Source organism: Seriola dumerili, unplaced genomic scaffold, assembly GCF_002260705.1.
Source record: "Seriola dumerili isolate Sdu_G_001 unplaced genomic scaffold, Sdu_1.0 BDQW01000079.1, whole genome shotgun sequence".
NCBI lineage: Eukaryota > Metazoa > Chordata > Actinopteri > Carangiformes > Carangidae > Seriola > Seriola dumerili.
In genome coordinates this window covers 798,961-826,434 of record NW_019174334.1, presented here as the reverse complement: position 1 = coordinate 826,434, position 27,474 = coordinate 798,961, and the positions used below count along the sequence as shown (strand labels likewise).

Below are 27,474 nucleotides of genomic sequence, written 5' to 3'. Positions count from 1 at the left end.
AAAACTACGGCACCTGGACATGATAACGGTAGATTGGTTCATACCAGTCATCCCAGGTGGTAAACGCTACCGAGTCACCGCGTAACCATGGAAACAGGGTTCATAAAAATTGCCAACAACGTACTTGGAGCCGTTATTTTACATACCGGCCAGCTAGTCAGTTAGCTTTCCACTTTACTGCACTGTCTCAGTCATAGTAAGGACCAGTGGTTTTGCTATATTTACACGAAACAATTTGCTCAATACAAGATCTTTGTCCTGTTAATATAGGCTAGAGCTAGTTCATATTCACCTAGTTGTATCATACGGAAGACTAGCGGTTTTATTGTACATTACTCAACATGATTAGTTTCGGTATATGTTAATCCTTCTACAATTTCATAGTTTACAATTCATGTCCTTTATATTCATTTGTGTCCTTTATATTTATGCTTCATTATATCTACAGGCAATGCTAAACCAATGCTTTATATAGCATTGATAATTTGTCTGTCGGCAACTCCCTGGTCATTTTAGGTGTCACTTAGCTTTGATACCCTTGAGAATATATATAGTTACCAATGCTAATTACCAAATTAAAGTTGCTGGGGAAGTAGACAACTATATATATATATATATATATATATACACGAAATAGCACACTGATGCATTCAAGGCACAATCACATTAATGACAAGACCAAGGCAGTTTTTTTTTCCCACATTTTTATTGTACAACTTTTGAGTCCTTTGAAAACCTGAAAAATAAAAAGACACAAAAACAATTAGACAAACTTCACATGAATAATTTACTAGGCACTTTTATTCCAGATCTTTTGAAAAAAATAATTGCCATATAACTTAAAAGCATCTCATCAGCTTTTGAAAAAGTTTGAACCAAATTAGATTTGACCTTACATTGCTTGTTACCTGTGTCTTGCACAGAGTAAAGCATCTGTAGTGGGTGATTTAAAGTTTTAAAGGCTAACATGTGGTTTCAGACATTGTTGGCTTATTTTCAGCTGTTTTTCACCACAGTCGATAAGATGGGGAAAAAAGAATATGCATCATTAACCACATCTAATGACATAGACCTACTTTTAGACCTGCAACTGTTCCTACAACTCACCATAACTTTAGTTCATCCTCCTGATCATTCTGTTGATCTGGTCCTCCCTGTTGCCAGCGTCTCCTCCCTCCACAAAGTGTGTGGTCTTCTTGTTCATACCACCACGGGGTGACGACAGCTTGAAGGGCCACAGGAAGTTGTTGGCGGGCTTGAAGTTCTTTCCAACTGTGTAAATCTCATGGATGAGGTCCTCAACACAGATGATGCCGTATTTGCCTGCAGATGAAAAAACGATGTTTTAACTGCACAACAAATGTTTCACTCCACTACCTTTACTTTAAAAAAAAGTCAACTCAAGTCATAAGGGAAAAGTTGATACCACACATGATTACCAACTAAGAAAATCTAAGTCTGAACTTGAATGTTTTGGGCAATTTTGGATTTAATGGCTAGCAAAATAACGGTACATTTAACCCAGACCGAATTCTTTGTAGCCCAACATTTCAGATGTCTACGAAGTTATCAGGCCAAGTGTGCCAGACCCTTAAATGTTGACATGCAACATTTAATCTTGTGAAACAAAGTTCCAATGAGGTTGAACTAAAGCAATAACAAACAATACATCCTATTTGTAAGGTTCGACTGGCATGTGGTTTCAGACACAACTGGCTTAGTTTTCAGTTTTCTCACCAAGGTCGATAAGACGGGGAAAAAAGTGTGCATCATTAACCACATGTAACAGTAAGCCTTAATCTAACAGTGCATAAAGTCAAGTCTGATTTTGAAACTGATATTTATAGCACTAGTAACACAAAATTATACCTTAATAATCGAGTACAGAAGTACACAACTTGAGACACAGCCACTGTCTTATATAAAATTAACAAGCCCAGAGAGAAAGCAAACCCTGTTACCTGTTATTACTCCCTGAGGAATAATACTCTTGTTGAATAATAGTCTTGAAGAAGATACATCAGGTATCTTCATCTCAACACTGCTACATAGACTTTTTAAAAAAAAATTTTTTTAAGTAAGTGGTAAAATGACATACCGAGAGCCTTCTCCACCAGAGCGTTGTCTGTGAGGGCAATGCGCTGTTTCCTCATTCTGCCATGGCCACGTTTGTAGATGAGCTCACGCACAGACTTCAGGTTGGGGTATCTGGGGGGGCAGTAGGTCAAACATTATGAAATGAGCCCAAAACAGTAAAAACTATTTAGTTCACAACAACATAAGCATTTCATATGGGTAATATCTTTCCAGCACGATTAGAGAATTTATACTTTCTCATTTTGTCCTCAAATTTATATAATATACTCCAACTATGTTAGAACAGATAAGAAAAAAAATAAGCATTGATATTGTGTGTATGATTATTTCTATATAAATTAAGGAAAAACCTATCCTTAGTAAGAGCTCATCTTATTGCCTGAAATCATGCAGCACCAGAGCAGTACAGCAGTTTGAGTGTGAACACGGGTTCAAACCAGAGCTGGTGAACAACTTCAGATGATACAATGCCAAGTATTATATTTATCATGTGTTTCACCAAACGATACCAAAAGTGCCACTGAACTACTACATATTATGATGGTGGATATTTACTAAAACTATGAAGTTATCTGGTACTGGCATCATCACTCAGATGTAGCCAGACAGACAAACCCAATCACTATATCAATGGCAGTAGGGAGCATGTCCAACCAACTGCACTGTGGTGCTCTCACCACACTCAGACAGATTGGATCTAATGATGTAATTATAGAGACTAAAGGCTTATGGATACACAAAAGCAAGACAGTGAGTGAAGTCAAAATAACAGCATTGAGTGCATTACATAAATGGTTATAATATTCTTTATGGGTTCAAAATTAAAAAAAAGCATATACAAAGTGACATTGAGACTGTTCTTCATGTAAAGAATTGATATTACAGTCCTTATCAAAACCGTTTCGCCACCATCAAGAAATCCACACCATTAAATATGTTCACATGAATAATCCAACATCAGAGCAAAACTTAATATGTTGTCAAAAATACAGATGTGCAATTACTGCACATTTGTCAACTACTGTCAAGTCATGTAATGTGGTTTCAGACAAAACTGGCTTAGTATCAGTCAGTATTCACCATGGTCGATATGATGGGGAAAAAAGTTGAGCATCATTAACCACATTCCAGACAAGCATCTCCTTAGAAGTTTAACTCAACACCAATATTCTTTGCTTAGCAATAATATTCCTGTTTGTAGACAGACTCTGGATGAGAATATATATATATATTCTTTAGTTATATTTAACAATAAGAACAGGCTTACCCCCAAGCGATGTAAGGCTCAGCAATCCGGAGCATATTGATAGAAGCCTTGTTCAGCTTGACGAACACACCATTGAAGATCTGGCGCAGACGGAGCAGCTGCAGAACTTTGCGGACCTTGGGGCTGACGCCGTTAATACTGGGAAAACAAATGAGGATTTTCATTAGCATGCGGTTTAACAGCAGGGTCAAGCTTTTTCAAATTACAGCATTGTTTGTGGTTTCAGACTATAATTGGCTTATTAAAACATCTGTTTCACCATAGTCGATAAGTCGGGGAAAGAGTGTACATCATCAACCACACAAGTTGAAGCACAACATTTACATGGATTACTTTATTAATCACATTTAGGCATTACTGAATGGACTTGCCTTCTAAACACCCTGCACCCAAAGAGTTTCCTTAACTTACATACATCATTGATGCTGCCTTTAGATGCTAAATTGATGCAATTGATGTACTCGAATTTCACTAAATAAAGAGCAGTTTCAGAAAGCTATTTGAAATCTAGCTTGCAAGGTGTGGCCACAGTAGCAACAGGAGTTTGGGATGAACTTCTCACTAAAAGACTGAATACTATAGGAAAACCTGACTTGGTTATGATAAGTTTCCAATCCCTTGGCATGCAACACAAGCCGTGAGCAGAAACATGAAGTTTTCCCCAGTCTATACAACAGCTTGATTAGAATTTGTCTAGCAATCCATGTAAATGTTAAAGACCATGTTGTCTGACAACTGGGACAGTTCTACTGCCGGATAAACTCTACTCACCCTCTGATCCTGATGACATAGGCCAGTTTGGGTTCAGCTGGTACATAGTAGTTTCCTACTTTGCGAGCAGTACGGGCAAGGCGGATTTCACGCCTGTACATCTGCCTGTACTCCTTGTGGTACTTCTCAGCCCTCTTGTAGATCAGCTTCCTGGTCACTTTGCGGGCCTGTGATCACATCAGAAATACATCCTCAGTCAGAGCAAGGACAAGGGATGGTCAAACTGATATGTTCGGCCATAAAAACATCCGGGAGTCAAACATGAGTTCTTCGAATGTGCAGCTTTAAAATTACCTTCTTCTCAGCCAGTATCTTCTTGACACGCATGGCCTTCATGGTGGCGAAGGCCTTTCGCCTTTTCAAAAGGCTCTCAGGGACCGCGGGAACTTTTTTTCTGTTGAAATGGTTAAAAGTAACAATGACCCTTTAGTAAACACAAAGACAATATCATCCAAGCACACATTTCACTTGCTGAACTGAAACGTGTCATCATTGCGCTCCGTAGCTGTTAGCTTGCTAACCTGTCTTTAACCGGCTTCCATACAGGTTTGTTGTTTTTTTGAACATCAGCCTACATGTCTAGGTAGCAATAAAGGCAACATAGAAATCGACGAACATTTAGCAGTCAATTCCTAACTTTGTTCTCACTATTAGCGTAGAAATAGCTACTTATTAGGTGCATGAGGGCTACAGAGACAGCCATGTTGTACTCTATCATCTGACTACACATAGTCGGCATGAAGTATGTATAAAAACAGTAATAATCACAATCCTAAACAATATTAGCAGGATTATGATATATATAAACTAAACAATCTATCAAGGATGTAAAATTAGCAAAGATAACCATTTTAAGGTTGGATGTGCTTAGATTTTGATACAGCGGCAAACACTCACTCTGCGTCCGCCATTGCGCCCACCGAGAAAGAGAATTTTTCTTTTGCGCATGTGCGCATTAAAAGATTTAGGACCTCCACGGACTGTCCTTCTAGCTGCCTGACTTGTGAGTGTCTTTAGCATGCCAACAAGTCTTTTCTAAAGTAAATGTTTCCGTATTTTGATAAAATATGGTATCAAGTGACTGTATTGCTCTCTTGAAATAATGTTGGTTCAATTACCCCTAAATTTACAGTGTCATATCTCGGTAAATTTTGAATTTGTTTTATTTGGATAGTGGTAATACAGGTTCAACAACGCTGTAAAGTTAACGTTATACCTTTAAACTGTTCATTCTGTCATTCATGTTCATATTTTTCCACAGATTTGTTATTGTTATGAAAATATTTTTTTTTAATGCACGTTTGATACGCTAACCTTTCCAATGTCCATACCACAGTTGATGGTTATGCACTCGCTGATCCGGCAGAGGGAGCAAACGCTTCACTTTGCAGGCCAAGCTGAAAGAGCGTGTGTAGGAGAAAGATTCCTTTGCTGACCTCTCCGCTGGATCCCCTGGATCTCAGTGGGGAAAAAACACCTTGTCTATTTCATGTTGTTAAAAGCAGGCAGCGTGATGAACAGTAAGGTTATGAAAACGAGAAATAATATGTGGTAGACCGGCTTTAAAGGCCATATATCTGTCAAAGATGCACATTTAATTTGATTCAAAAGTGAGGCCTAAATACAGTTTTGCCACACTGTTACCTTACCTTAGTATTTTTAATTTTAGTGCTCATTTTTCTCGTGTTTGCAAAATCTTATTCCAATATAGGCCTATATATGTTTTGCATGTAAAGCATATCAGTTTATTGACCGGTAATAGACCTACCCATAAGTGTGGGTAAGTAGGCTACTGTGAGGAAACTTCAGAATAGGTAAAAAAATACTTTTGCTTTTATATAGATGTTGATGTTAATACTTTGTTTATACATTTTTCTGAGGTAACTTTGGTAGTAGCCTACATTAGTGAACGACCTAAAAATTCTTCCACCATTGGTTTGCCCCCCTTAGACACGCCCACAAAACACGGACAAACACATGACAAAGGCTGCTGCAAGACGTTGCATAATTCGTACTTTAAATAATAAAAAATGGTGTAAAATGCATCTCAGGTGCATATGCTCTTGTAGAATGCATGTCTGTCTATACGTTATTTGTTTTTTCTTAAATTTGGGCTCTCATAATCACCTTCATTAGGCAGAAAAACAATATATGTAGTGTATTTGCGCATAGACATATGTATGGGTTGCTATTTCTTTTTTTTTTTTTTTCGTGTGTCTGTGAACGTAGCCCACCTTATCGATCTGCTCTCACTTTCCTCAATGAGGAGATCGCAGTGGATCATTGCCAGTAAATAGTTGTAATGTGACTGAGATAACTTCTGATTTAAATTCAGTAGATATCATCAAAAACACGACATAGTCTGTATATTTTTCAATGAATAACGATAGTTTTTCTTGTTCCATGTATGGGCGGACGTTGACCTGGACTTGCGAGATATGTCCTGATCTGTGGCTGGAAATCTGCTTTTACTGTGTTGGAAAACCTCGACATTGAAAAACTCATCCAATTACTTTAAATGTTCCTGAAAATCCTAATCCCAATCCTATTAATAATAAAACAGATTTAAACATGAAAACAAAATCACTCGAATAAAAATGAAAGTGAAATAAACCAAAACCGACAGGATATTTAATCTGACATTGTTCTTTGTATATCTGTCAGATGTAAAGCACATTTTCCTATTACAAATAACTTTTGCTTTTAAAAGAGCAAAAGCCCACACAGGAAGAGGCACCAGCTTTTAAAGTGTATGAAAGCCTGATCTCCGATCTTCCACTGGGATAGTGAATTGGAAAAAAAAATCGCAACAGATTAGAGTTAAGTAAAATCCTCCAGGTTACATCACCTCTGAGTGTAGTGTATGGAGCCGGCGCTTTATTCTAACTGGCGCTCAAGTCCTAGTCCTATTGGGTCCAGCACTGATGGGTGGACTGAATAAATAGCGAGTGAGATGCGGTTGAGGATGAGATGAGTGGAGGAAGCAGAGGAAGTAGGAGGAACAGTCCATAGTAGCTGCTCATAATTCACTGCAGCCGTGCGTTCTAGTGGCAACTGGACTCTGACTGAGCAGCATCTGAACTCTCTAGTTTTCACTCTTAACTTGTGGTCCTGTTTGCGCCTTTTTCGCTACTTTGGTGTGTAAGCGTTGTAAGCGTCTCCTGCCTGCACTGTGAACCAAGTTGGTCGGTTTAACCCGACTTATCTGCTGCAAACAGGTTACAAGAGGGAACCAGTCCCTGCGCGTCTTCTGCTGCTTACTTGAATTGATTGAAAGCTTGGTCAAGATGATGATAATTATTGCGGAGTTCTTCGTGGTCATTTTGAAAGTGCTATGGGCTTTTGTAACTGCCGGGGCTAAGTGGGTTGTGCGGCCCAAGGAGAAGAGCGTGGCGGGACAGGTGTGCGTGATCACCGGGGCTGGAAGCGGCCTCGGGCGACTCTTCGCCAAGGAGTTCGCCCGGAGACGAGCGATACTGGTGTTATGGGACATAAACAGCCAAAGCAATGAGGAAACGGCGGAGATGGTGCGGCAGATTTACCATGAGTTGGACACTCCCATAACCAAAGACGGTAAGTCTGCTTTTTTTTTGTTTGTTTGTTTTGCAGCAATTAGGATGTCATCAGGTTTTACGCACGGTCTGCGAAATCGCTTGACTTAAATCACACTGTTTTGTTCCTACGGTGGCAAATTATAGCCTATTTCAAGGATGCAAGGCACAGTGTTACCGTAGTCTTTCAAGAAACGGTGAGTTTGTCATGTTGAATGTTTCACATGGCAAGACGTGTTTGCAACGCCTTAGCACACAATCTCAGATTCTCAAACACTACTTGTTTAGGTCTCTCTTACTCTGTTGGACACCAAACTCTAAAGTGACAGAGTAATCTGTAAACTAACAAAAGCATTACTATTTTTAAATGTCCATCTAATTTTACTTAATAATTCAGATTTATTGATAGCCTAACAATAACAAATTTTTTCATTGATCCATTTTAACGCTTGTTTCCATCTCTTTCCCCCCTGCAGGACCTGTTGGAGGGGTGGAGGAGGTCCCCCCTTTTCAGCCACAGGTCTACACCTATGTGTGTGATGTGGGGAAGCGGGAGAGTGTGTATTCTACGGCCGAGAAGGTGCGTCGGGAGGTGGGAGAGGTGGACATACTGATCAACAATGCCGGTGTGGTTTCTGGCCATCACCTCCTGGAGTGCCCCGATGAGCTGATCGAGCGCACCATGGTGGTCAACTGCCACGCACACTTCTGGGTGAGTGAAAGCACGAGCAACTTAGCAGAAAAGAGTTAAACTCAGAGTAATTTGAGTTGAACGTGGATATAAGATATTAGACTTGCAGTATGATGGTTTGATATTACTGCCTCGGTTTCCATGAGCACAGTGTTATCAGATGTGTTTACTTTGATGGCAGGTTCACAGGAATGTTTCCAGTCTGACTTGCATGCCTATTCATAATCTTATCCTTCTGTGTGCCAAACTCAGGAGTCGAAGGGGGGCGTGTGTGTGTGTGTGTGTGTGTGTGTGTGTGTTTGTCTGTGTTCCCCCCAAGGATCGAGAAAATATGACCATAAATAGTTGCCTTGCGTGTTCAGATTTCAGCTCCGCTTAGTGTAATTCTGCCAGAGGAAAGTCACGGGTTTGGCTTTCTAAGTCTCGCCTTTGCTGCTCTTTAGCAGCCCCAATCAGTGATGATCCCCGCGGTATGTCAGACCTTCATTCTTCCTCTCTTTTGCTCGCACAGATCTGCACAAATCTGACTTCCGCGATGGAAGCGGGCGAGGGGGGGGGGCTCTGTACGTGGGTTGGATCTGTCTCAGATCAGCTCACCACATTTTGTTGGCAGGGGGTGATTTGTTGTGTATCAGATTTTGCTCTGGCGCTGTTCCTTGGCCCTTTTCAGTGTGAATACTTATCTGAAAGGCTACGTGGACTTGCTGGAGTGAATATGTTGCACTTTTAGATAAGCATATGCTGCAGTGTTAAACCAGGCCATGTGCTATCACAGCTTCTTGTGTTAGTGTGTGTGTGTGTGTGTGTGTGTGCTTTTGGGGGTGTGGAAAGACAATGATTGCAGCCTGCCACAGCAATTAGAAATCCATTGAGAAGAGCAACCTCACTGGTGGGCTTCAGAGCTGGGTGTTAAGTATTTAGGCCCCTCTCTTCCAATCCCAAATAAACCAGTAATGAGAATTGATTGCACTGCTTGGCTACAGCCACCTTTTTCAGGACAGTCGTAGTGATTGTGCATAAATTGGTTTAGAGGCTTGCTGTGGAGTAAATTGCAAGGATTGGGAATGTGTCCTTTTACCTAGCTGCATGGCTCTGAATTGACCATTTTGTCTGTGATTGTATTTGTCACAATATATTAAGCAATGCGTCAAGTGAAGCGGATGATGCTCATTTTGAGACTTTGGCTGCAGGCTTTTCTTTTTTTTTTTTTTTTTTTTTTTTTTTTTTTTTCATAGAGAACTGCATTCTCTATGATACCATGAAACCGCAGTGATTTGAAGCTCACTAATTGAGCATGAAAATCTCTTGTGTCGTCAGCCACACACAGGTTGTGTATTTCCGCCTTAATGGACGCTCCATTCAACTATTCATGTGCCTCTCTGCTGGCCATCTACACGTTCTTTTACATCTAGGATTTGGAGTCAGTATCCAGTGGTTGGGTGGCAGATTTGGGATTCTTAATAGAGGTCTGTGTTCTATTCTGTGGAGAGTGTGGTTTCTTCAGGGAAAGGGGTGGGGGGGGGTTCGGTGAAAGAAGTACTTAATGAATGGCCAATATGGAGGATGTGGTTCATTAAAGACACAAGCTAGATGAATAGAGCTTAGACTAACAGGGACCTGTCCACTTTCCTCTCTTACATAAACACGGTACAGTTACTCACCGCATGCAGGTGGTGCGTTACACAAACCTTTGATTTTTGCCCCCCCCCCCCGCCCCCCCCCCACTTTTCTTGAACAACAGGTTTTTAAAATCACTTAATTGTGGTTTATGACTCAACAAATACCCACAGTTTAGTCATGCAAAGTCTGAAGTGGATTTTAAACCGTTAGCTGCTTTTCGTGCTCTTTGACAGAACGCTGTTTGACAGAGGTTAAATTGGAAACTCATTCAGGCCTTGTCATTTCAATTTTCAGAGGCGGCTCTGCAAGTTTGCTTGCTTCACCATTCTTTATGCTGCTGTTAAGCTTTTCATTTCCTACATTTTCAATGCTTCAGCAGTGGACATAAATAGCTTGGGATGCATTCTTCTTTGGTGTATTCATCTTATTCAGCTCGTCCAGCGTCACTATTTTGGCAAAACATCACAATGATTTTTGGCCATTCAGGGAGACATCAGAGAAGCATTGTCAAGCAACAAAACTTCTCGGCCTCCGCCCAGCCGTAATCCCAGCCAGTTAATGAAATTTCCCAAACAACCAGTTTTCTCAAGAGCAACATGACAGCAGGTTCAAAACTTCCTTAATTTAAAATGCACCACTGAGTTTAAAATAAGCAAAAGGAAAGCCAGAGTCCAGACTAAGAACAAGAAGATTTTTTTTTTTTTTTCTTTTTTATTATTTTGTGTACGTTTTTCATTTGTTGGACAGTGTGGTGGGAATAGGGCAGTGATGGAGACGTGCAGGAAACGAATGGTAATCGTAGCGCATGTCTGCCAGACCAGCCCAGCTCAGAACCCACACTACTTCGGTCCTCCTTCCACAGGCCCCTCTGACTCCTCCCAACCTGATTTGGAGGCAGTGGGTGCAGCTGCATTGGAGTCATGGAGGCCAGCTCTGTTCATCCGGCTCTGCCACACACACACACACACACACACACACACACGCACACACAAAATATGATTCAATCCCTCACTCCCTTTAGGTTTTTATGAGGCAGGGGGTCATCACATTGAATTTGTCTGATGATGCTTTGATTAGTCCAGCTGGCAATTTGTGATGTTTGAGGCTCAGTTTTTAGTCATGCCGGGATGGGGAATGTGAAGTAATTTACACTAAGTGTCACCACAGTTTGTTTGAGGATTAGTGTGTGTCTTGTGGAATGACATGAAAGGAAATCATCCTCAGCATCTTGAGCTGGTTATCCAACAGGTGGTTTATGAACAATAAGCAGTAGTTCCCCCTCTTGTGGAAATCCAACCTCTTGCGCGAAGACATGAAAGCGCCGAGCGCTCGACAGTGACATGGCGGGAAAAGAGCAGAGGAAAGAAAAGGGGAAGGAAGGCAGTGCCGTCCCATCCACAGGCGAGGCGAGAGGGTAATGGTAAGCTGCTGCTGACCCACTTTATCTGACAATTGGTTTCTTGTCTGTGGATCAGCTTGACAAGATGCCAGGCGACAGGAGCCAAGTTCCGCAGGCTGCATTCCTGCTGTAGCCAGAGAAAGGAGGCAGCCAGGCAGAAGGGTCCTACTTGACTGGTTTTATACGGGCCCCTCCTCAGGCCTGGTGCACCTGTACCCCTCAGTGGAGCGAGCCATGACTACTCCCATGTTGGGTCTCTCCCTTAGCACGTACCTGTTGTATATCAAGGGATGGAATTGGCACTGCACCTTCTTCTTCTCATTTTCCCTCTTGATCATCTTGTTTTTTTTTTTTTTGTTATTACTATTTTTATATAGTGAAAAATCCCCATTATAATTCCCTAGAGAATGAGTTGATGGCTTATTATTGTCTTGTTTTATCCGACAAACTGTTTAAAACAGAACGATTCAGTAAGGCAGGCGAAGAACGGCATCACGTCCTCACATCTGAGAGGCTGGAGTCAGGAATGTTTGGATTTTTTGCTTAAAAAAAAAAAAAAAAAAAAATTACTTAAAGAATTGATCAATTATCAAATGTAGTTTGCTGTCTTCCAGTTCAAAATGTGATAGATTTCATAAAACAGGGACATAAGATCTAAGAAAACTCAAAAATCCAAAATTCCAACATTTATTCATCTTGTCATTTAGGTCCAAGGTTAGTTTAGGATCTTATGACAGTCAGCAACTATTACCACATTCATCAACAGCTATTATAGACACAGAGCTGCTATTTGTGTAACACTTTTTTTTTTTAAAAAATGGGTTAAAGTCAGTCAGATACATTCAATAGACTTCATTTAAAATTCATATAAAAAAAATTGACTCTTGAGTAATACAGGTCTCTGCTATTATAAGCTCTTCAAGTAAAACATTCACAAGCCTGAGTTCCAGTGGCCAAGGTCTGATTGCCTGAGGACTTTAATCTGTGAGTGTTTTTTTTTTTTTTTGTTCTGTGACCAAATAGCAATAAGCTAGCTGGAACTAGTTTTTTTGTTTGACTCTCTTTTCTATGACTTTGTGTGACTCGTTAATTGTATCATGGGACTGGTGGTGTTTGAGGCACATTGATCCTACTCCCTCCCTGGACTATTGATGTTGCTTTCTAGGTAAATTGGATGCTAGTTTCACAACCAGCGGGGGGGGGGGGTTGCGGTTTAGTCAACTGTAGCAGTGGCTCACTGCGTGGCCACCGCAACATGACCAATCTGCATCCGTCGTCCCTGATGACTACTAAACCCAACCCACTCAAATTCCATGATCTGTTGTAGGATCAGACGAGCTCTTGAGCTCAGGCGTTTTCTCTCTCTCCTTCGTTCTCTTGTCTGGGGAGAAGTCAGCCCAATTAAATGGCCATCTGGTCCTATGCAAAGGCCAATATTTTGTTCATATTCCTGTTGGTCAGATGCTAGCACTAATACAGCCTGACACCCCAGCTGCATGAAGCTTTGTATGGCTTAAATGCTCCTGGGGGCACACACCAATTAGGGGGTGCAGCGGGCAGGGCACCCCCACATAGGCCAAGGAGGCCCGGCTGTGTCAGCGGGTAATTTAGCGTAACAAGGGAGCGTTGAGACCCAATTACGGCAGCTCTGATGTAAGACACGAGCCCCTGGTTGCCTTCACACATTTTGTGTCTGAGAGGTCAGCGGGGGTCATACCCACATGCCAGAGCTGCCATGAGAAGCGGGACATCACTGGAGGGTGGGAGAGAGAAGGGACGGTTGGTCACGTTTAGCCCCGTCCTCCAGCTGAGGGAATCAGCCTTTTTTTTTTTTTTTTTTCTCCCCCCCATCAGTTCCAGTTATTTTCAGACCACTCAGCAAAATTGTCCGGTTGAATCTGAGTGTTGGCTTTAGTCGTAGAATATTGGGCCAGATCAAGTCGTTCCCTGCTCCCTGAAAGTTGCTGTGGGAGTGGGAAACTTTGGCTCAAGTCAGGTATGGGCATATCTTAAGTTAATGCTTCATTTGCACGCAACTCCCTCCCTCATCCCACTGCCATTCTGGCTCGCGGAGGCCTCGTGTTCTTTTCGCTCTCCCTCTCTTTGGGCCCCATCATTCGATGAGTTGAACATTGCAGCAGCTTCAAAATTTATATCCTGGAAAAGCGCAGATGTTTGGAGCTGAGTCAGATCAGTTATACTGTACCTGGCTATAGAATAAACTCCATCACGATGAAGTCATCTTCCTTAACCCAGCCTTTTCTCTGCGTAGATTTGACTTATTGCTTCCACTTCCATTTATCTCACAAAACGAGGAGAAAGATGTAAAAGCTTAACGGAGGTTCCACTAGAAGTCAGTAGGTCTGATGCAGTTAATCTCTGGGCGCAGTTTTAATGAGGCTTTTCCTCCCCTGCCAGTGGTTTCATGGCTGTACTACCTGGTACCATGCTCTTTCTGGCTCTGTGCTTCCCTCAAGCAAATGTTTACAAAGGAGGCTGAATCATTTCTCTGGCTAGACTTACACACTGTACCAAGCAATGAAACTGTTACCTTTTCCTTTTATATAACCACAAAATGATTGGAAACTAGGAATGAAACTGTCAAACGTCATAACAAATGCTAACCCCAATTTTCCAAAACCCAAAGTGATATATAATATAATATAACCAGCAAAAGATGAGTTTTTTTTTTTATTTGTTAAAATTGGCATTGATGAATTCTCTGTTCACATACTATAATCAATTTATCAACTAATTGTTTCAGCACTGTTGGGAATCTCGTGTTATAAACTAAAGGTGCCCTCAGTGTTTTGTAACCTCTGACATATAAAGAGTGTTGTGGGCTATACGTATTGTTTGTCACTATGGCAGCACACATGTGACTTGAATAGATCTAGTTCTGCTACGAACAAAAGGCCTGCCGGTTGTTTGTGGACCTCCCGGTGGGAGAGCGATTGGTCAGTTCCTATCAGTGCCGTCACATGTCACACCTGCTGATTGGCTCATGCTGTGTCCAGGGCAGCTCCAAAGACGGCAGACTGGCAGAATGAGGAATGGATCCATAGGTTAATCAACTGAAACCGCTGAAGTCTCTTTCTCCGAATCTCTCCCCCCCCCCCCCTCCCGGTGTCGCTCTTCTCACCACCTCAATAACTTCTCATTGGACGGGCCGGTGGAACCACTCAGGCTCTCACGTGGCACGACGGTGACACTCTTTCATCTCAGACCTCGTCCCGCTCCATATTGTTCCGCTGACTGCTGCTCGGGCAGGGCGCAAGGCTGTGCGGGTTAGACGATAGGCTGAATTGTATTGTTGGAAGCGTTGAGTGAACGGAGGCCTATGATTGGTGTTGTCACCAACTCTTTAGAGCCGGGCCCGACGACGGGTACCAGATCTGTGTGGGAAAAGAACAGATTGTACAGCAGCAGCACGCACACACTGACTACCTGTAGAGGGGAAACCCTCATCCTTCTCTTCTCTTCTAACTTATTCACACCTGCCACAAAGGGGGGGGGGAACTTAAATTGTTAATAGTATAAATAAATAGTATAGATTTAAATGCTGCACCTCCAAGTCTTTTTTTTTTTTTTTTTTTTTTTTTTTTTTTTTTTTTTTTGTTGCCTGTTATGAATTCTCATTCAGACGCCTCTCTCTGCATCACCATGGAGAAGAGGGAGAAACAGATGGGGGAACGAGAGGGAGGCAGAGAGGATCAAAGGGCTTTGGCACAGACAAACTGCACAAGTGAACTAACCTTCCTCTTTTTTTTCTTCTTTGCCCTTCTGTCTCTTCTGTCCTTCCCTCAGACCACCAAGGCGTTTCTCCCCAAGATGCTGGAGCTGAATCATGGTCACATTGTGACGGTTGCCAGCTCTCTGGGTTTATTCAGCACAGCTGGAGTGGAGGTTAGTATCATACACAACAACACATACACATCCCATCGTTCCCACCATCAAAAAACCAGTGCTTTTCTCCAAAACCATCAGCATGCCAGCTAGCACACTGAGCTGGGGGAGGTTAGGCCCCCTTTCTCTAGTTGTCCCTCCACCCGTTAAATTAAGGGACACAGATGAGCATTGGGGAGCCTCTTATAGATTCCTCTATCTGCAGCAGTGGGGGTGTGGGGCCCCTATTGGGCTCTGGCCCCAGGGCCAGAATGAGCTGACAGCTCCCCAAGGGACAGAGACATCTTCATCACTGCTTTGTGAACAACTTGGTGCTCACTCAGTATTCAGCTCACAGCAGCTTTCATCGGATAAAGTTTTGGTTTTCCTTCCTATAGTTTTTTTTTGTTTTGTTTTTTTCTTAAATTCTTCTTGCCCAGTATAGATTCTTTTAGTTATTTTAATTCAGATTAAAATATTTAGTGAAGTCGTTTATCTCCATAGTCACAGAGAGAGTACACTGGTAGCCCTCCTAGAAGGTTTTTATTTGGCTATTTCAGAGAACAGAGATCTCATTTATCTCCTTGGCTGAGAACGGTGTCATTTTCAGACAGTCTGCAGGGACCACTACTCCATTTGCCTTTGTTTTTATAGCTGCACGTTTGCTTTTGTTGTAAAAGCATTCATCCATAATGATCAAGTCCTCCTTCAAAGGGACTGAAGTGTAGTCAGTTTTTGTTAAACTATTATGCTTCCTGGAAATGCCTTGAATGGGATTTCAGACGTGCACATTAATTTCAGGGAACCAAAGCCCTCGCTTGTCATGTGGGCACAGTCAAATCCTCTTTATCCTGCCCACGTTTATCGACATGCATCTGTGTTTGCTCAGGCCTCCTTTTTTCTTTTTCTTTTCTTTTTTTTTTTTTTTAATTTAAAAAAAAAAAAACAAACAAAAAAAAACGATTACTTCCACGGCGAACCACATCAAAAACTTCCCACCAAGCCGAGCAGTCTCCTGATGCACAGGAGAAGAATGCTAATGAAACTGTAGAACAGCGGACAGGCTCGCTCGGGTTTTTGTGGCTGTATCATTAACAGCAAGGAGAGACCTCTGTGCCCATGGGGCATGTTTGATAATGTTCCTGGGTGCGGGCAGGGGCAGAGTTTTACAGGAGTAACCTGTTCTCTCTCTTTTTTTTTTTTTTTTTTTCTTTTTTTTTCCCTCCAGGATTACTGCGCCAGTAAGTTCGGTGCCATTGGTTTCCACGAGTCGCTGAGCCATGAGCTGAAGGCCTCGGAGAAGGACGGCATCAACATGACTCTGGTGTGCCCTTACCTGGTCGACACGGGGATGTTCAAAGGCTGCAGGATAAGGTTAGCGCCAATGCACGCCCGCCCGCTGTAATCGTGTTTGTACGCACAGTTCTTCTTTAAAAGTGATCTTGCACCTGGGATGAGTTTGTCATCTGTAATTTTCGCCGTATGAAATTGCCTCACAAACACCTTTTTTTTTTTTTTTTTTTTTTTTTTTTTTTAACTTCAAAGCAGCAGCTGATGGGTTTGTGTTTCGTTACACACACATTATAAAGTCACTTGTATTGCGCTGGTCAGCGCTCTGCTTAAACAAAGAGGGCGACTTTCCCAGGGGAAAACCTCCCCAACAGGTGCACCTGGACTGAAACAACCCCCCCCCTACCCCCACGCCACCCCCACGCACTCTACCCCCACCACCCCCCGGCTTCTCTAATAGTCCTCACTTTGTTTGACGGTTACAGTCGGCAGGTGGCATTTCCCCCTGTCTTTACTGTCCTAGCACTTTGGAGCAATCACTGCTGACAACCTTTTTAACCAGTCATTCATAACTGACTAAAGCTAGTTGTAATTCTCACTCTTTAATGTGTAGTTCAATGTCTTTAAATAAATTCAGCAAAAGTAAAGTCTCAACTTCCTGAAAGCCCACTCCATTCCACTCCGGTTCCTGAGCGATTTCCAATATAACTTTACTTCCGTACAAACTGAAAATCTGTTTTTAGTAAATCAGCCTTCAATTTGTATGGATTTTCGGCCCGTCAGTAACCAAACTGTGGTATTTTTCTCTCCATTCAGGAAGGAGATTGAGCCTTTCCTGCCTCCCTTGAAGCCAGAGTTCTGCGTTAAACAGGCCATGAGGGCTATCCTCACCGACCAGCCCATGATCTGTACACCTCGCATCGTCTATATGGTCAACTTCATGAAAAGGTGAGCTGCCTCCTATGTGCTAATATCCCGTTTTCCTCATTTTTGTCCCCTCAATTCAGTTTTTTTTTTTTTCTCTCCCTCCATCAGCTCTCAGTAAACTGCTCAGGAGGATCTTGTGTCACTAATCTAATGTCCTGTCCTGTCTTCGCAGCATCCTGCCCTTCGAGGCCATTGTGTGCATGTACCGGTTCCTAGGCGCCGACAAGTGCATGTACCCCTTCCTAGCTCAAAGAAAGGAGGCCATGAACAACAATGAGGCAAAGAATGGAATCTAGGGGGCGCTGTTTGCAACACGAACAGGGGCACATAAACCTGCAAGCATGAGGAAACTCCCACTGAGGATAAAAATGGGGGAAGAAAGAAGAAAGAAAAGACTGAATCTAGACTGGTGCACTTGCATTGAGCAAATGCAAAGGTTTACCATATTGTTCCTCTGGAACAAAGAAAGCTGTGTACTACACAAAGGATTTATTTGACTTTGTCTTTTTATTTTATTTTTTTTACTTTTTTTTTTTTTTTTTTAAAGTTTGTTTAAAGAAACCAACATCTATATACTATGTCACTAGTTTTGAAATCATACAGAAAAGATATCCAATAATTAACTATTTACATAATGTAGTCACCAGCCTTATCTAGTGTCATTGTGGAAATATACAGTATGTTACTGTACAAACAGTAAAAATTTTTTTTTTTTTTTTTTTTCACTTTTATTTTATTTTTGTAGACATGCACTGTAATTTCAGATTTTTTCTCTACACTGCCAGCATTCTCTGTGTAGGAAGGTTCAAGTCAAAACTACCCAACCTCTCCCCGCACAGAGGCTCTTTCTCAGCCAGTCAGGAAATTGGTTTGCAGCTTACACAGCTCAACACATTATAGCTTGTGCCATTGAAAATAAAATAAGAAATATTTCACAATAAAACTTTACCATATTTTGTATTTGTTAAATACTCAAGTTACAGACATGTAGCATATGTTAATAATGAAGTCTACGCATTCCAAATGGGACATTTAATTGCCAGATTGTGGCTGACTTAAATCTTCGCAGGAGTTTCCAGTGTAATGAGACTCAACAGTGTCCCTTAATGGTCCTATTATTTCAGGTCTGTATTGACTGGCCTCTCAAATGAAAAGTGGACGAGGGACTCGATGTCCTTGGTTGAACTAGCATGTCTGACACATTCAGAATGTACTGCTATGGGAGAAACCGAGAGGAAATACATTTTTTTTTATTTTTTTTTTTTATTTCTCTCATTTGTCTTTATTTTCAGGATCTGTGGTGTTTATATTGTAAATTTATGTTACTGCTATCATTTGTTTAAAAAAGGAGAAGAAAAAAGGAAAAAAAGAAGAAAAAAAGAAAAAAAACCTGACAAAGGCTGTAACTCCAGGCGAACCGCTGTCCCAACACTGATGTGTGGTTGAGGGAAATGTATTAAAGACATTAGCTTTCCATTATTCTTTCCAAAGTAACACTTTAATTCTCCTGTCCATTGTCCACCTTGTACAGTTAAAGTGAAATGTAAATGTTTAAATGTTGTGAATACCCCAGTATCCCAAAATGACTGTCTCCACAATATTTGGTTTATGAATATTTTATATACCTTTGGGACGACAAAGAGTTTTTGAATTTCAACTACATTCCAATAGGCGTCATTCCTCCAGTCACAGTGATGAGCCTAAATTCTCTACCTCTTAATTTTTGCCATTTTTTATTTTGACAGTATGACATAAGCCTTTTTTTTTTTTTTTTTTTTTTTTTTTTTTTTGTAATTTTTCTGAAGACTGCTCCATAGCAGAGCAAATGTGGTTCCAATGTTTAGTGTCTCTCTAACTTAAATTAATAAAGTGATTTAGATTATTATATAGTGTGTCTTTATTATCTGTGAAATCTCAACCTGAACTGAAAATGGCAGAGAAAACTCTCCTCCTGACCATCAGCAGCTGTTTTCCACACGTACCCTTTTCTTAAAATGCACGATGACCCAAAGCTTCAATCGAAAATGAGTTATTAGTCAGCAATTTCTCCATTCTGAGCTAAAGTGAAACAGTTACTCAGTAGAAACACCTTCCGTATTTGTTATTCTTGTTATTCCATGAATCACCACAGTGAGTGACAGAAAAGAGGATCTTCTGCAATGCTGACAAACTTCTTGGACACAGCTCTCATTGTTAAGATGACACCCGCCCAGCCCTTTTCTTCTTTTATGACTATTCTTGGGACTAGTATCAGTATCACTGTCCTCCCATATTGTAACACACATGAGTCAGGCAAGCCTTTAGATATGGGTGCTGGCTAAAGAGGGCAAGAGCCATTTGCCTTTGTAAGTAAGTATCAGTGTATGTACACACAAGCAGACATGTGATCTTTGAAATGTCACTGGAAGTCAGGCACATCACACTGGAAACCACTAAAAAAGAAAGAGGATATAAAAACCTCATGAGTAACAGAAAGGTTAGCGTTAGGTCACAGCTACCATTACTACTACTACTATTATCATTCAGCTTCATACACAGAGAGAATAATGACGGGCCTGGGTGGGCTAATGGTTAACAAAACCACCCATTACCTGCATTAAAACAGTGCTACAGCTGTCTACACTGTTGAGACGTCTGGGAACAACAACAATGAAATTCCTACAGTTTCTACCGGAGCTGTAATGTGGGTGATCCTGACTTTTAATTCCCAAAGCAGCAGAGAATCACATTAAAATGTCATGAGCTAGATTTGGACTCACATGGTCAAACTGCTGAGTTGTTTGTGCTTTGTGCAGGAATGTTGCCTTTGAGGTCACGCCTTTGCTATTTGTCAGAAGATTTGGGGATATTATTGACCCATGGTGCTGCTTATAGTCTAAATTTAAAAGTCGTGCCAGGCTATAAGTTTATTGAAAATGCTTCTTTTTTTTTTAAGTAATTTTTTGGGCCATTTTTGCCTTTATTGTGATAGAGACAGGAAGGTTGGGGAGAGAGAGAGAGGGGATGAAATGCAGCAAACGGCAACAGGTTGGATTCAAACCCCAGACTAAGCACTCTGCCAGGTGAGCCACCGGGGCGCCCCATGAACATGCATTTTTGACACATTTCAGTAGGTTTTCTCATCTCAAGAGGAGCATGAAATCTTGTTGATTTTTTAAGTTTTAAAAACATTAGAAATACTGTGCTTGCAATAATAATTTGTGTCTAATGTTTTTGTTTTTTTTTTTCTCAAAAATCCTTAAAATAATCTTTAAACGTCTAAAGTACACCGACCCCTTCACCCTCATTAAAAAAAATCCACAATCTATGAATATGCCAATATTCTCATTTTGAAAGTTTAACAACCGGAAACAAGATGTCTCCGTCTTCAATAATCCTCAGCGTATGTGCTCAGGAAGTTTCAAGTTTCCACCTCACACTTTTATATTGGACCATGACTGGCTTCAAAACTAGTTGTAATGTCACAAAATCATGCTCGTAAGTACAAGTGAGCTCAGAGAAACGTTCTCTCTTCAGCAGATGAACATGAAAACAGCCTCCTAGTGTTAAACTCTGCGTACACATCATTGTGCGCAGTGGAGGTCAAGTGACAATAAGTAAAACACATTATTTAAAAACCATGAAAAGATTCATATCTCTTCCTGTCTTCCTGTTTGTGTTCAGATGCCAAAACACTGAGGTAAACTGCTGCCCTTTAAATTAATTAAAGCTTTCACTGAAAATATAATTAATAAATGAAATGTAAAAAAAAAAAACACAATGTTTTTGGTGTCTGGGTTTTCCCCTGCAGACAGTTGTAGGAATAACAAGATCATGAGCCCAAGCCTTAAGGTTTGAACTTTGTATATCTAAATCTGGGTCAAACAAACAGCCATGTCTTTAAAAATTTAGTCCCGTCTCAGACCATTCCTCATCACCGCCCTCTCTCCACAAACAGAAGATCAATTCTAGATGTGTTGTGAAAATGAACGCAGCTCACTGGTGACAGTTATAATGGCTTTAAGATTTGACATGCCAATTCAGGTATATGTCTTCATACCAAGAATAGCACAGATTAGAAGCTGGTGAGAGCTCTGACCACAGACAATACAGTACTACCATTAAAAACGTCCATTAGCTGACAGCAGTTTATGGTTTATAGATGGCAAGAACCAAAGCAATTCTTCATTTGTTGAATGCTGGAACTGAAATAAATCACCGATCTAACTCATTTTAACCTTTAAAAATCTTTCCACAGAGCGAACTGATCACTTAGTGACGGAGAATACACCCATCCTCCAGACTGTGTGATTGCTCACTGCGAGCTCCTCTCCAACCTCCACGGCGCATTACAGGGAAGCGCGGAGATGTCAGAGCTGCAGCCCTCAGCACGCAGCGCTCCTCTGCCGTGACTAATCAGGGCTGGATAAAGTTGCTCAGTGGCAGATTAGTTCTAATATGAGGGAGAGTTGTACTGACAGCTTCGATCCCTCTGTGCACAGAAGCAATCAGCACCAAGTGCAGCCACTTCCAGCTACTGTTAGGACTCCATGCAGCTCAAAGAGGCGCTATTAAACAGGCCTTTTTTGTGCTCTGGGAAGGTACACACAAAAATCCTTTTTACTCATCCAAGAAAGAGAACTATTAGAATTTTGGCTTGAATCGTTGCTTGGACATTGATCAACATCTATAGGATTCCTCTCACTCTTTTATCCTCTTGTTAATACAGCTCTAATTTAGAGGACTTCAAGGGGGTTGATGGGACATAATTCAGATGGAAAAATCAATGACTCTGGCATTTGCTTTTGCATGGCACGGACAAGCTCCACAGCCCCATTGATTTTGTTCTATTTTGGGCAGCAAGGTTCACCTCCCATATTGGCTGGTCAGAGCAAAGCAATTCATCTTGGGTCGAACATGGCCTCAAGCTGGTCTGCCACTACCTGCACAAGCTTCTGGAATAGAGATCTGCTGCTAATGTGTGTGAACAGCCTTGGCGCTCCTCAATGGCAAGCAGATGTAGCTGCCAGCTGAGTCCATTAGTCAGTGACGTTGTATTAGACCGCCGCCGTCCCCGTCCGCTCATTTATCTCGCTAATGAGGGAGAGCAGAGTTGGATTCTCGATGCAGAGGCGGCCGGCGTGCTGGACGACGGCGCAGGTGGTGGAGTTACATGATGATGGAATGATGCAACAGAAGAATGTCATAGATAAAGAGCACATAATCTATCCCTGTGCTATCACCCCTGCTGAAAGTTAAAGATTAAGTATCGCTATTTGGAAAACACAGCAGCCTTTTTCTTTTCACTATGTGACGATAACCATTACAGCATAAGGTTTGTCTCCAGTATAAATTAACAGAATGGTTGTAGCTATTCATTCATGAGGCTTGATCTTCAAACACAAGCACGAGTGAAGGACAACATGACAGAGTGGTTTGGTATTTTGAGCTGCAGAGCTACATATTAAACTGTGAAGATGTTGGTGAACTTGCAGGTTGTCATGAAATTGGTGCCGGGGGACTTTTAAAAAGGATGACACCCAGTGACTTCCTGGATATACTGTATCCCATGAATGAACCAATCCCATGAAAAGCAACAATATCAACTATTGCCTGTGTGGCCAAAACTGTAACACATATCTCCATTGTTGTCAAAAATGATTAAATAAGCATTAATAAGTCAAACTGTTGCACTGGATGACATGTTACTTCCTTAACCGCCATTTATTTAAAGTCAAATCACTACACAATGCACTCTCCTGCTCTCTTAAATAGTAACTAGCAGGTGTTAATCCACATCTGAAAATAGTGCCAAACAAATTCAAGATTTCCTCCTGTTAGATCAATATTTGCTAAAAAACTACAGTGCCCAGATGTTGAAGGAAATTATTGAACTACTGTATACGTTTTAAAAATGTATGTTTTCTTAGGAATCAGTGGGCTTGGGGCAGAGAGGCACAGACATGATGAGAAGGTGAGAAAGTATTGTTCGAGGCATTATTGGTATTGGGCTTTTCACAGGATTCGTTGGCAGTAAGAAAACTATAGAATATCCCCAGGTTCATAACTGAAGTAGAGTATAATACTACTTAGAGATAAGAAACCGTAGTGGGCCAGGGTTGCAGATAAATCTTGTGCTTGGATTGTCATCAGATGATTAGAAAGCATATAGCGTATGCTTCAGCTTTAGATAAAGCAGCAGATGATAATGTGTGTTATGACAAGAGTTGGAATAAAGACACACTTACAATTGTAGTGCACTTCTGTAGGTCCTTTGGGAGAACAACCAACCATTTCTTTTTTGCGATTTTCTTATTAAACATTATCAGTCATTACAAATAGTGAATGCAGTGGGATATGTATTAAAGACACAGATATCCATAAACACACAAAATACACTTTGAAGAGAATGTGACGTTCAGTTCTGTTTTGAGATGTATGCCATTAAGAATTATTTGAGAACTACTTCATGGCTCTTGCCATAAGTTTCTGTCACTTGAGTAAAATCTCAGTTGAGCTGTGATTTCTCAGAATTAAAAGCTGAGGCTTCGTGTCAAGTACAGAAAACTTTTTACCCGGAGCTTCCAAACACATCACCCTACTAAGGTCGTGTGATGACAACTGAGTCAACTCCATGACAACTGAGAAAACTGATGCAGCGCACTGTTTGATGTGGTTGAAAGCACTGGAAAAAGTAAATGGACCTTGAGTTAAGATTATTTTGTGTTGTACAGATGGTGGTGTGCACACCCCATCAGTGTTTGCTCTCCAACACAATATGCTACAGTCACCGTCACCACAGTGTTTCTCATTTTCACTTAACATTAAAACCCAATTTACATCCCAGCTTATGCCTTTAGAATATGTGTAAAAAAGCAGATTTAAGTATGAGAAGATAAAACAGTGTTAATTAGCCAGTGAGGTGTGTTTACATCTGCTCGTAGGAGAAAGAAAGACACAAAAAACAGATTTTTTTTTTTTTTTTCCACATGAACTGAGGTGTTTTTACTGCATTTCAGTAACAGAAACAGCCTTATTACACATTGCACTCACAGCGAAGAAGAAGACACATCCTCAGTGTCAGTGAACAAAGTGATTCAAAGTGGCCTTTAGGGGAGGGAGCCTGCAGATCGGACGCAGGCTCTCTCCGCTCAAAAGATGCCCTCCAGAATGCAGGCATTAAAAGCACCCAGTTGATGCCTTGGCAGGTCAATACAACACACACAATGGGTGTAGATGTGATCGACAAAACTGTGGGGGGAGAGGGGAGGGGGGGAGAGAGTGGGGATGATCCACTGACACAAAATCACTGGAATGGAGAGGACTTTTCATTCACTGGAGGACATGCAGTCCGTACAAAACTCTCAGGAGTTTGGAGTCTACGTTAAAAGCTTACTGGCATTAGAGAATGTGCGTGAAAAACTAGCCACTGTCGATGCAAATGGCCTCTTTTTCTAGTTAAAAAGTACAACTGTGGTGGCCCCTTAGTCTCCGCTCTTGGTCAGGTGATGCTCCAGTGATGCTATGCCAGTGTGGGGTCATGTTAAAAAGGGATAGGTAGACCCTTCAGGAACTGAAGGTCGGTCCAACCTTCACTCCTGGGTGGTCAGCACTTCTACTGATTACTGCTAACACCAGTTTTGTCCTTTTTGTCCACATGAAAAAAACTTTTCTTTGTTATTTTTCGGAATATGATACTCTTGCAAGTCATACACATCCATATAGATAGATGAACTCTTTTTTTTTATGTCAGCATACAAGGTAAGCTGGGTGACTATATATGAAGACAACAACTACAACTTTCACAGCACTGGCATTGGTTAATTTTAAATACAGTACTCAAGCATTGTTAGATTAATAAAATAACAAAAGAAAAAAAATAAAATAAACGGAAACATAATACCCCCGAAAAAATAAGCTACTGTACGCAAGTTGGTTTCTCGCCTAAAATGTTTCTTTTGTATTTCAATGGCATGATGTACATATTTGTTTTAACCATACCAACAGACATTTATCCAAAGGGAAAATTGTCTATCACTTTGGATTTCCCTTGATTTCATACAGTACCATGCATTTATCTCATTAGTTTGTATTTCGTTTATTTATTTTTTGTCTCTAAATTTTGACTGAAATCATCAATAAACGTGTTAAGATAGCGTTGTCTTCACATAGACTCAGGTAATGGTGTTTTAGTCGGTCATTTCTCGGTGCACATCCACCCTATTGCATGTTGACAGGTTTTGCAGGATACAGTGGCAATCGTGGGGGGGTTGGGTGGGTGGGTGGTAGAGAGGGTGGGGGAATTGTGGGTAGTGGGAACACTGTGTAGGTTCTTGTTGTAGGTTATGGGAGATCAGGGTGAAGGGTGGGTTGGGTTTTGTAAGGTTCGTGTATGCCGAAGGAGGGTGGGGTCGGGACACGGTGGGGTTGGGCGAGCGGGGCGGGGGGGGGTCGGGGTTGTCAGCTCCTAGACGACAGCCTTTGAATCCTTGCAGACCTGAGTGGTGGTGCCTGAGTTAGTCTGTTTAATGTCCGTCCTCCCTCCCACATGGTTCACTGGTCTGAAAAGACACATGAAACTGTGTTAGGGCGGATTTTGTCCAATGTTGCGAATAATCAGTCCTGCTCTGGGTAATTTGTTCCAGTTCTTTCAAAACAAGATAGGTGATTCTTGTAAAAGAAAACTTCCAGAGGTAACGAAAGTGATGCGACTGTGACTCCAGACACTTAACAAGTCCTTGACCTCACTCTGTTTCACACTAACTCTTCATCTGTGGAACCTGTGCTGTGGCTTTTATCAGACCGGACTGTAAAGACAGAGATTCATGTGTGTGAGTGCGGCTGATTTATAAGAAAAGAAGTGTATTTTCACATTGATCACTGTAATCATCTGAGGCTCAGTGACCAATAATGTGTTAACAGCAAAGTATGGGTGAATTAATGAGTTTTAGAGCTCAAGAGGGGAAAGACCGAAGGGAGAAAGAAGTGATTAACAGCTCAGGTGAGAGTGTAATTGCTGCCCCTCTCCCCTGATGGTAACATAAATGAAGCTGTTATAACTCTTCCCTCTCTTTGTTCCTTTCCTCTTTCGCTCTGAAGGAGACACAGAGCTACAAGAAAACAGCCCTGCCTAAACTTTTTTCCCAGGGCACACCTACTATGAAAATACTCCACAAATGCTTGACAGTGATTTCCTCCCAACAAACCCACGGTGTTCCTACTTTCCTACTGGATTCTCCGCTGGCGTCCTTCCTCCTTCCTTCCTTCCTTTCCTCCCTTCCTTGTCATGGAGGACGCAGCGAAGGGGGGAGGGGGGGGAGGAAGGGGAAGTACGTGGAGAAAGCCCTCTCTTCTGCCATGACTGAGCCTTGGTGGCGATAGTCATCATGCAAAATATCGAGCACTGACAGGAGTGTGGTGCATGTAAATACATACGCCTACTGTTGCTTTCCTATGGAAGAAAAATGTCGAGCGGAAATGTTGGGACGTGCGTGTGGGTGGTTAGGGAGCTGATGATGGGCCAGCCTGGAGCGTTGGGATTTGCAATAAGCCAGATTGGCACACGCACACGCACACGCACACATGCACACACGCACACACACACACACACACACACACAAACACACACATCTGGATGCTCACATTCACTCTGATTGGCTGATTGGTAGAGCATCCAACGCTGAGTGAGCGTGGAGCGGCTGTCTGCCAGTTTGGCGTGATCCGTATCCTACCGTACCTTGATGGGGCCATCCACCGGGTCCAGTCCCTGCTCCGACAGCTGTTTCAAGGCACTTAGAGCAGCCTGAGAAGAGAGAGAACAACAGATGGTCGAGTGAGAGGGGGAGGAGGGAGCGAGGGAGAGAGGGAGAACGGGTGGGAGGAGAGTGAGTGTCACCCTTCAGCTGCTTTTCAAATAACACTTACTCTGGGAAACCTGATGCCAGCAGGACACTTTCCCTTCGCTCTCTGTTGTCTTTGGCTCCTCTCCCCTGACTGT

The 27,474-nt window shown here is 41.7% G+C and overlaps 3 protein-coding genes across 4 annotated transcripts in view; 1 reads left to right on the top strand and 2 right to left on the bottom strand.

The window, feature by feature from the left end:
• Positions 1 to 708: 708 nt before the first annotated feature.
• On the bottom strand, positions 709 to 5,110 carry rpl7 (ribosomal protein L7). The gene is made up of 7 exons (XM_022744275.1): positions 5,033 to 5,110; positions 4,430 to 4,529; positions 4,136 to 4,302; positions 3,365 to 3,502; positions 2,099 to 2,208; positions 1,108 to 1,323; positions 709 to 736 (listed from the first exon to the last, which is right to left on the bottom strand). Exons 1-6 carry the CDS (start codon positions 5,089 to 5,091, stop codon positions 1,115 to 1,117), a joined length of 783 nt encoding a protein of 260 aa, XP_022599996.1. The 5' UTR covers positions 5,092 to 5,110; the 3' UTR covers positions 709 to 736; positions 1,108 to 1,114.
• Positions 5,111 to 7,136: 2,026 nt separating this feature from the next.
• On the top strand, positions 7,137 to 17,979 carry rdh10 (retinol dehydrogenase 10). The gene is made up of 6 exons (XM_022744239.1): positions 7,137 to 7,708; positions 8,163 to 8,398; positions 15,204 to 15,302; positions 16,510 to 16,655; positions 17,388 to 17,519; positions 17,671 to 17,979. Exons 1-6 carry the CDS (start codon positions 7,423 to 7,425, stop codon positions 17,792 to 17,794), a joined length of 1,023 nt encoding a protein of 340 aa, XP_022599960.1. The 5' UTR covers positions 7,137 to 7,422; the 3' UTR covers positions 17,795 to 17,979.
• Positions 10,822 to 27,474, bottom strand: part of stau2 (staufen double-stranded RNA binding protein 2) — a 102,420-nt gene continuing 85,767 nt past the window's right edge. Inside the window, exons 14-15 of one of the 2 annotated variants that reach the window (XM_022744236.1) lie at positions 27,214 to 27,279; positions 10,822 to 10,944 (exon numbers count right to left, since the gene is read on the bottom strand). In XM_022744236.1, coding sequence (XP_022599957.1) covers positions 10,837 to 10,944; positions 27,214 to 27,279 — 174 coding nt within the window. In that variant the 3' untranslated portion in view covers positions 10,822 to 10,836. Of the gene's footprint in view, positions 10,945 to 25,927; positions 26,039 to 27,213; positions 27,280 to 27,474 lie in introns of those variants that run through there. The other variant, XM_022744238.1, reaches the window with a different exon arrangement.

What these genes read in the sequence shown, in the direction of transcription:
- rpl7 (XM_022744275.1), bottom strand. Translation starts at nt 5,091, where the DNA reads ATGCGCACATGCGCAAAAGAAAAATTCTCTTTCTCGGTGGGCGCAATG. An exon ending in GGCGCAATGGCGGACGCAGA is followed by an intron (nt 4,530 to 5,032) that starts GTGAGTGTTTGC and finishes CCATTTCAACAG; the next exon opens with AAAAAAAGTTCCCGCGGTCC. An exon ending in AGATACTGGCTGAGAAGAAG is followed by an intron (nt 4,303 to 4,429) that starts GTAATTTTAAAG and finishes ATGTGATCACAG; the next exon opens with GCCCGCAAAGTGACCAGGAA.
- rdh10 (XM_022744239.1), top strand. Translation starts at nt 7,423, where the DNA reads ATGATGATAATTATTGCGGAGTTCTTCGTGGTCATTTTGAAAGTGCTA. An exon ending in CACTCCCATAACCAAAGACG is followed by an intron (nt 7,709 to 8,162) that starts GTAAGTCTGCTT and finishes TCCCCCCTGCAG; the next exon opens with GACCTGTTGGAGGGGTGGAG. An exon ending in TTCAAAGGCTGCAGGATAAG is followed by an intron (nt 16,656 to 17,387) that starts GTTAGCGCCAAT and finishes CTCTCCATTCAG; the next exon opens with GAAGGAGATTGAGCCTTTCC.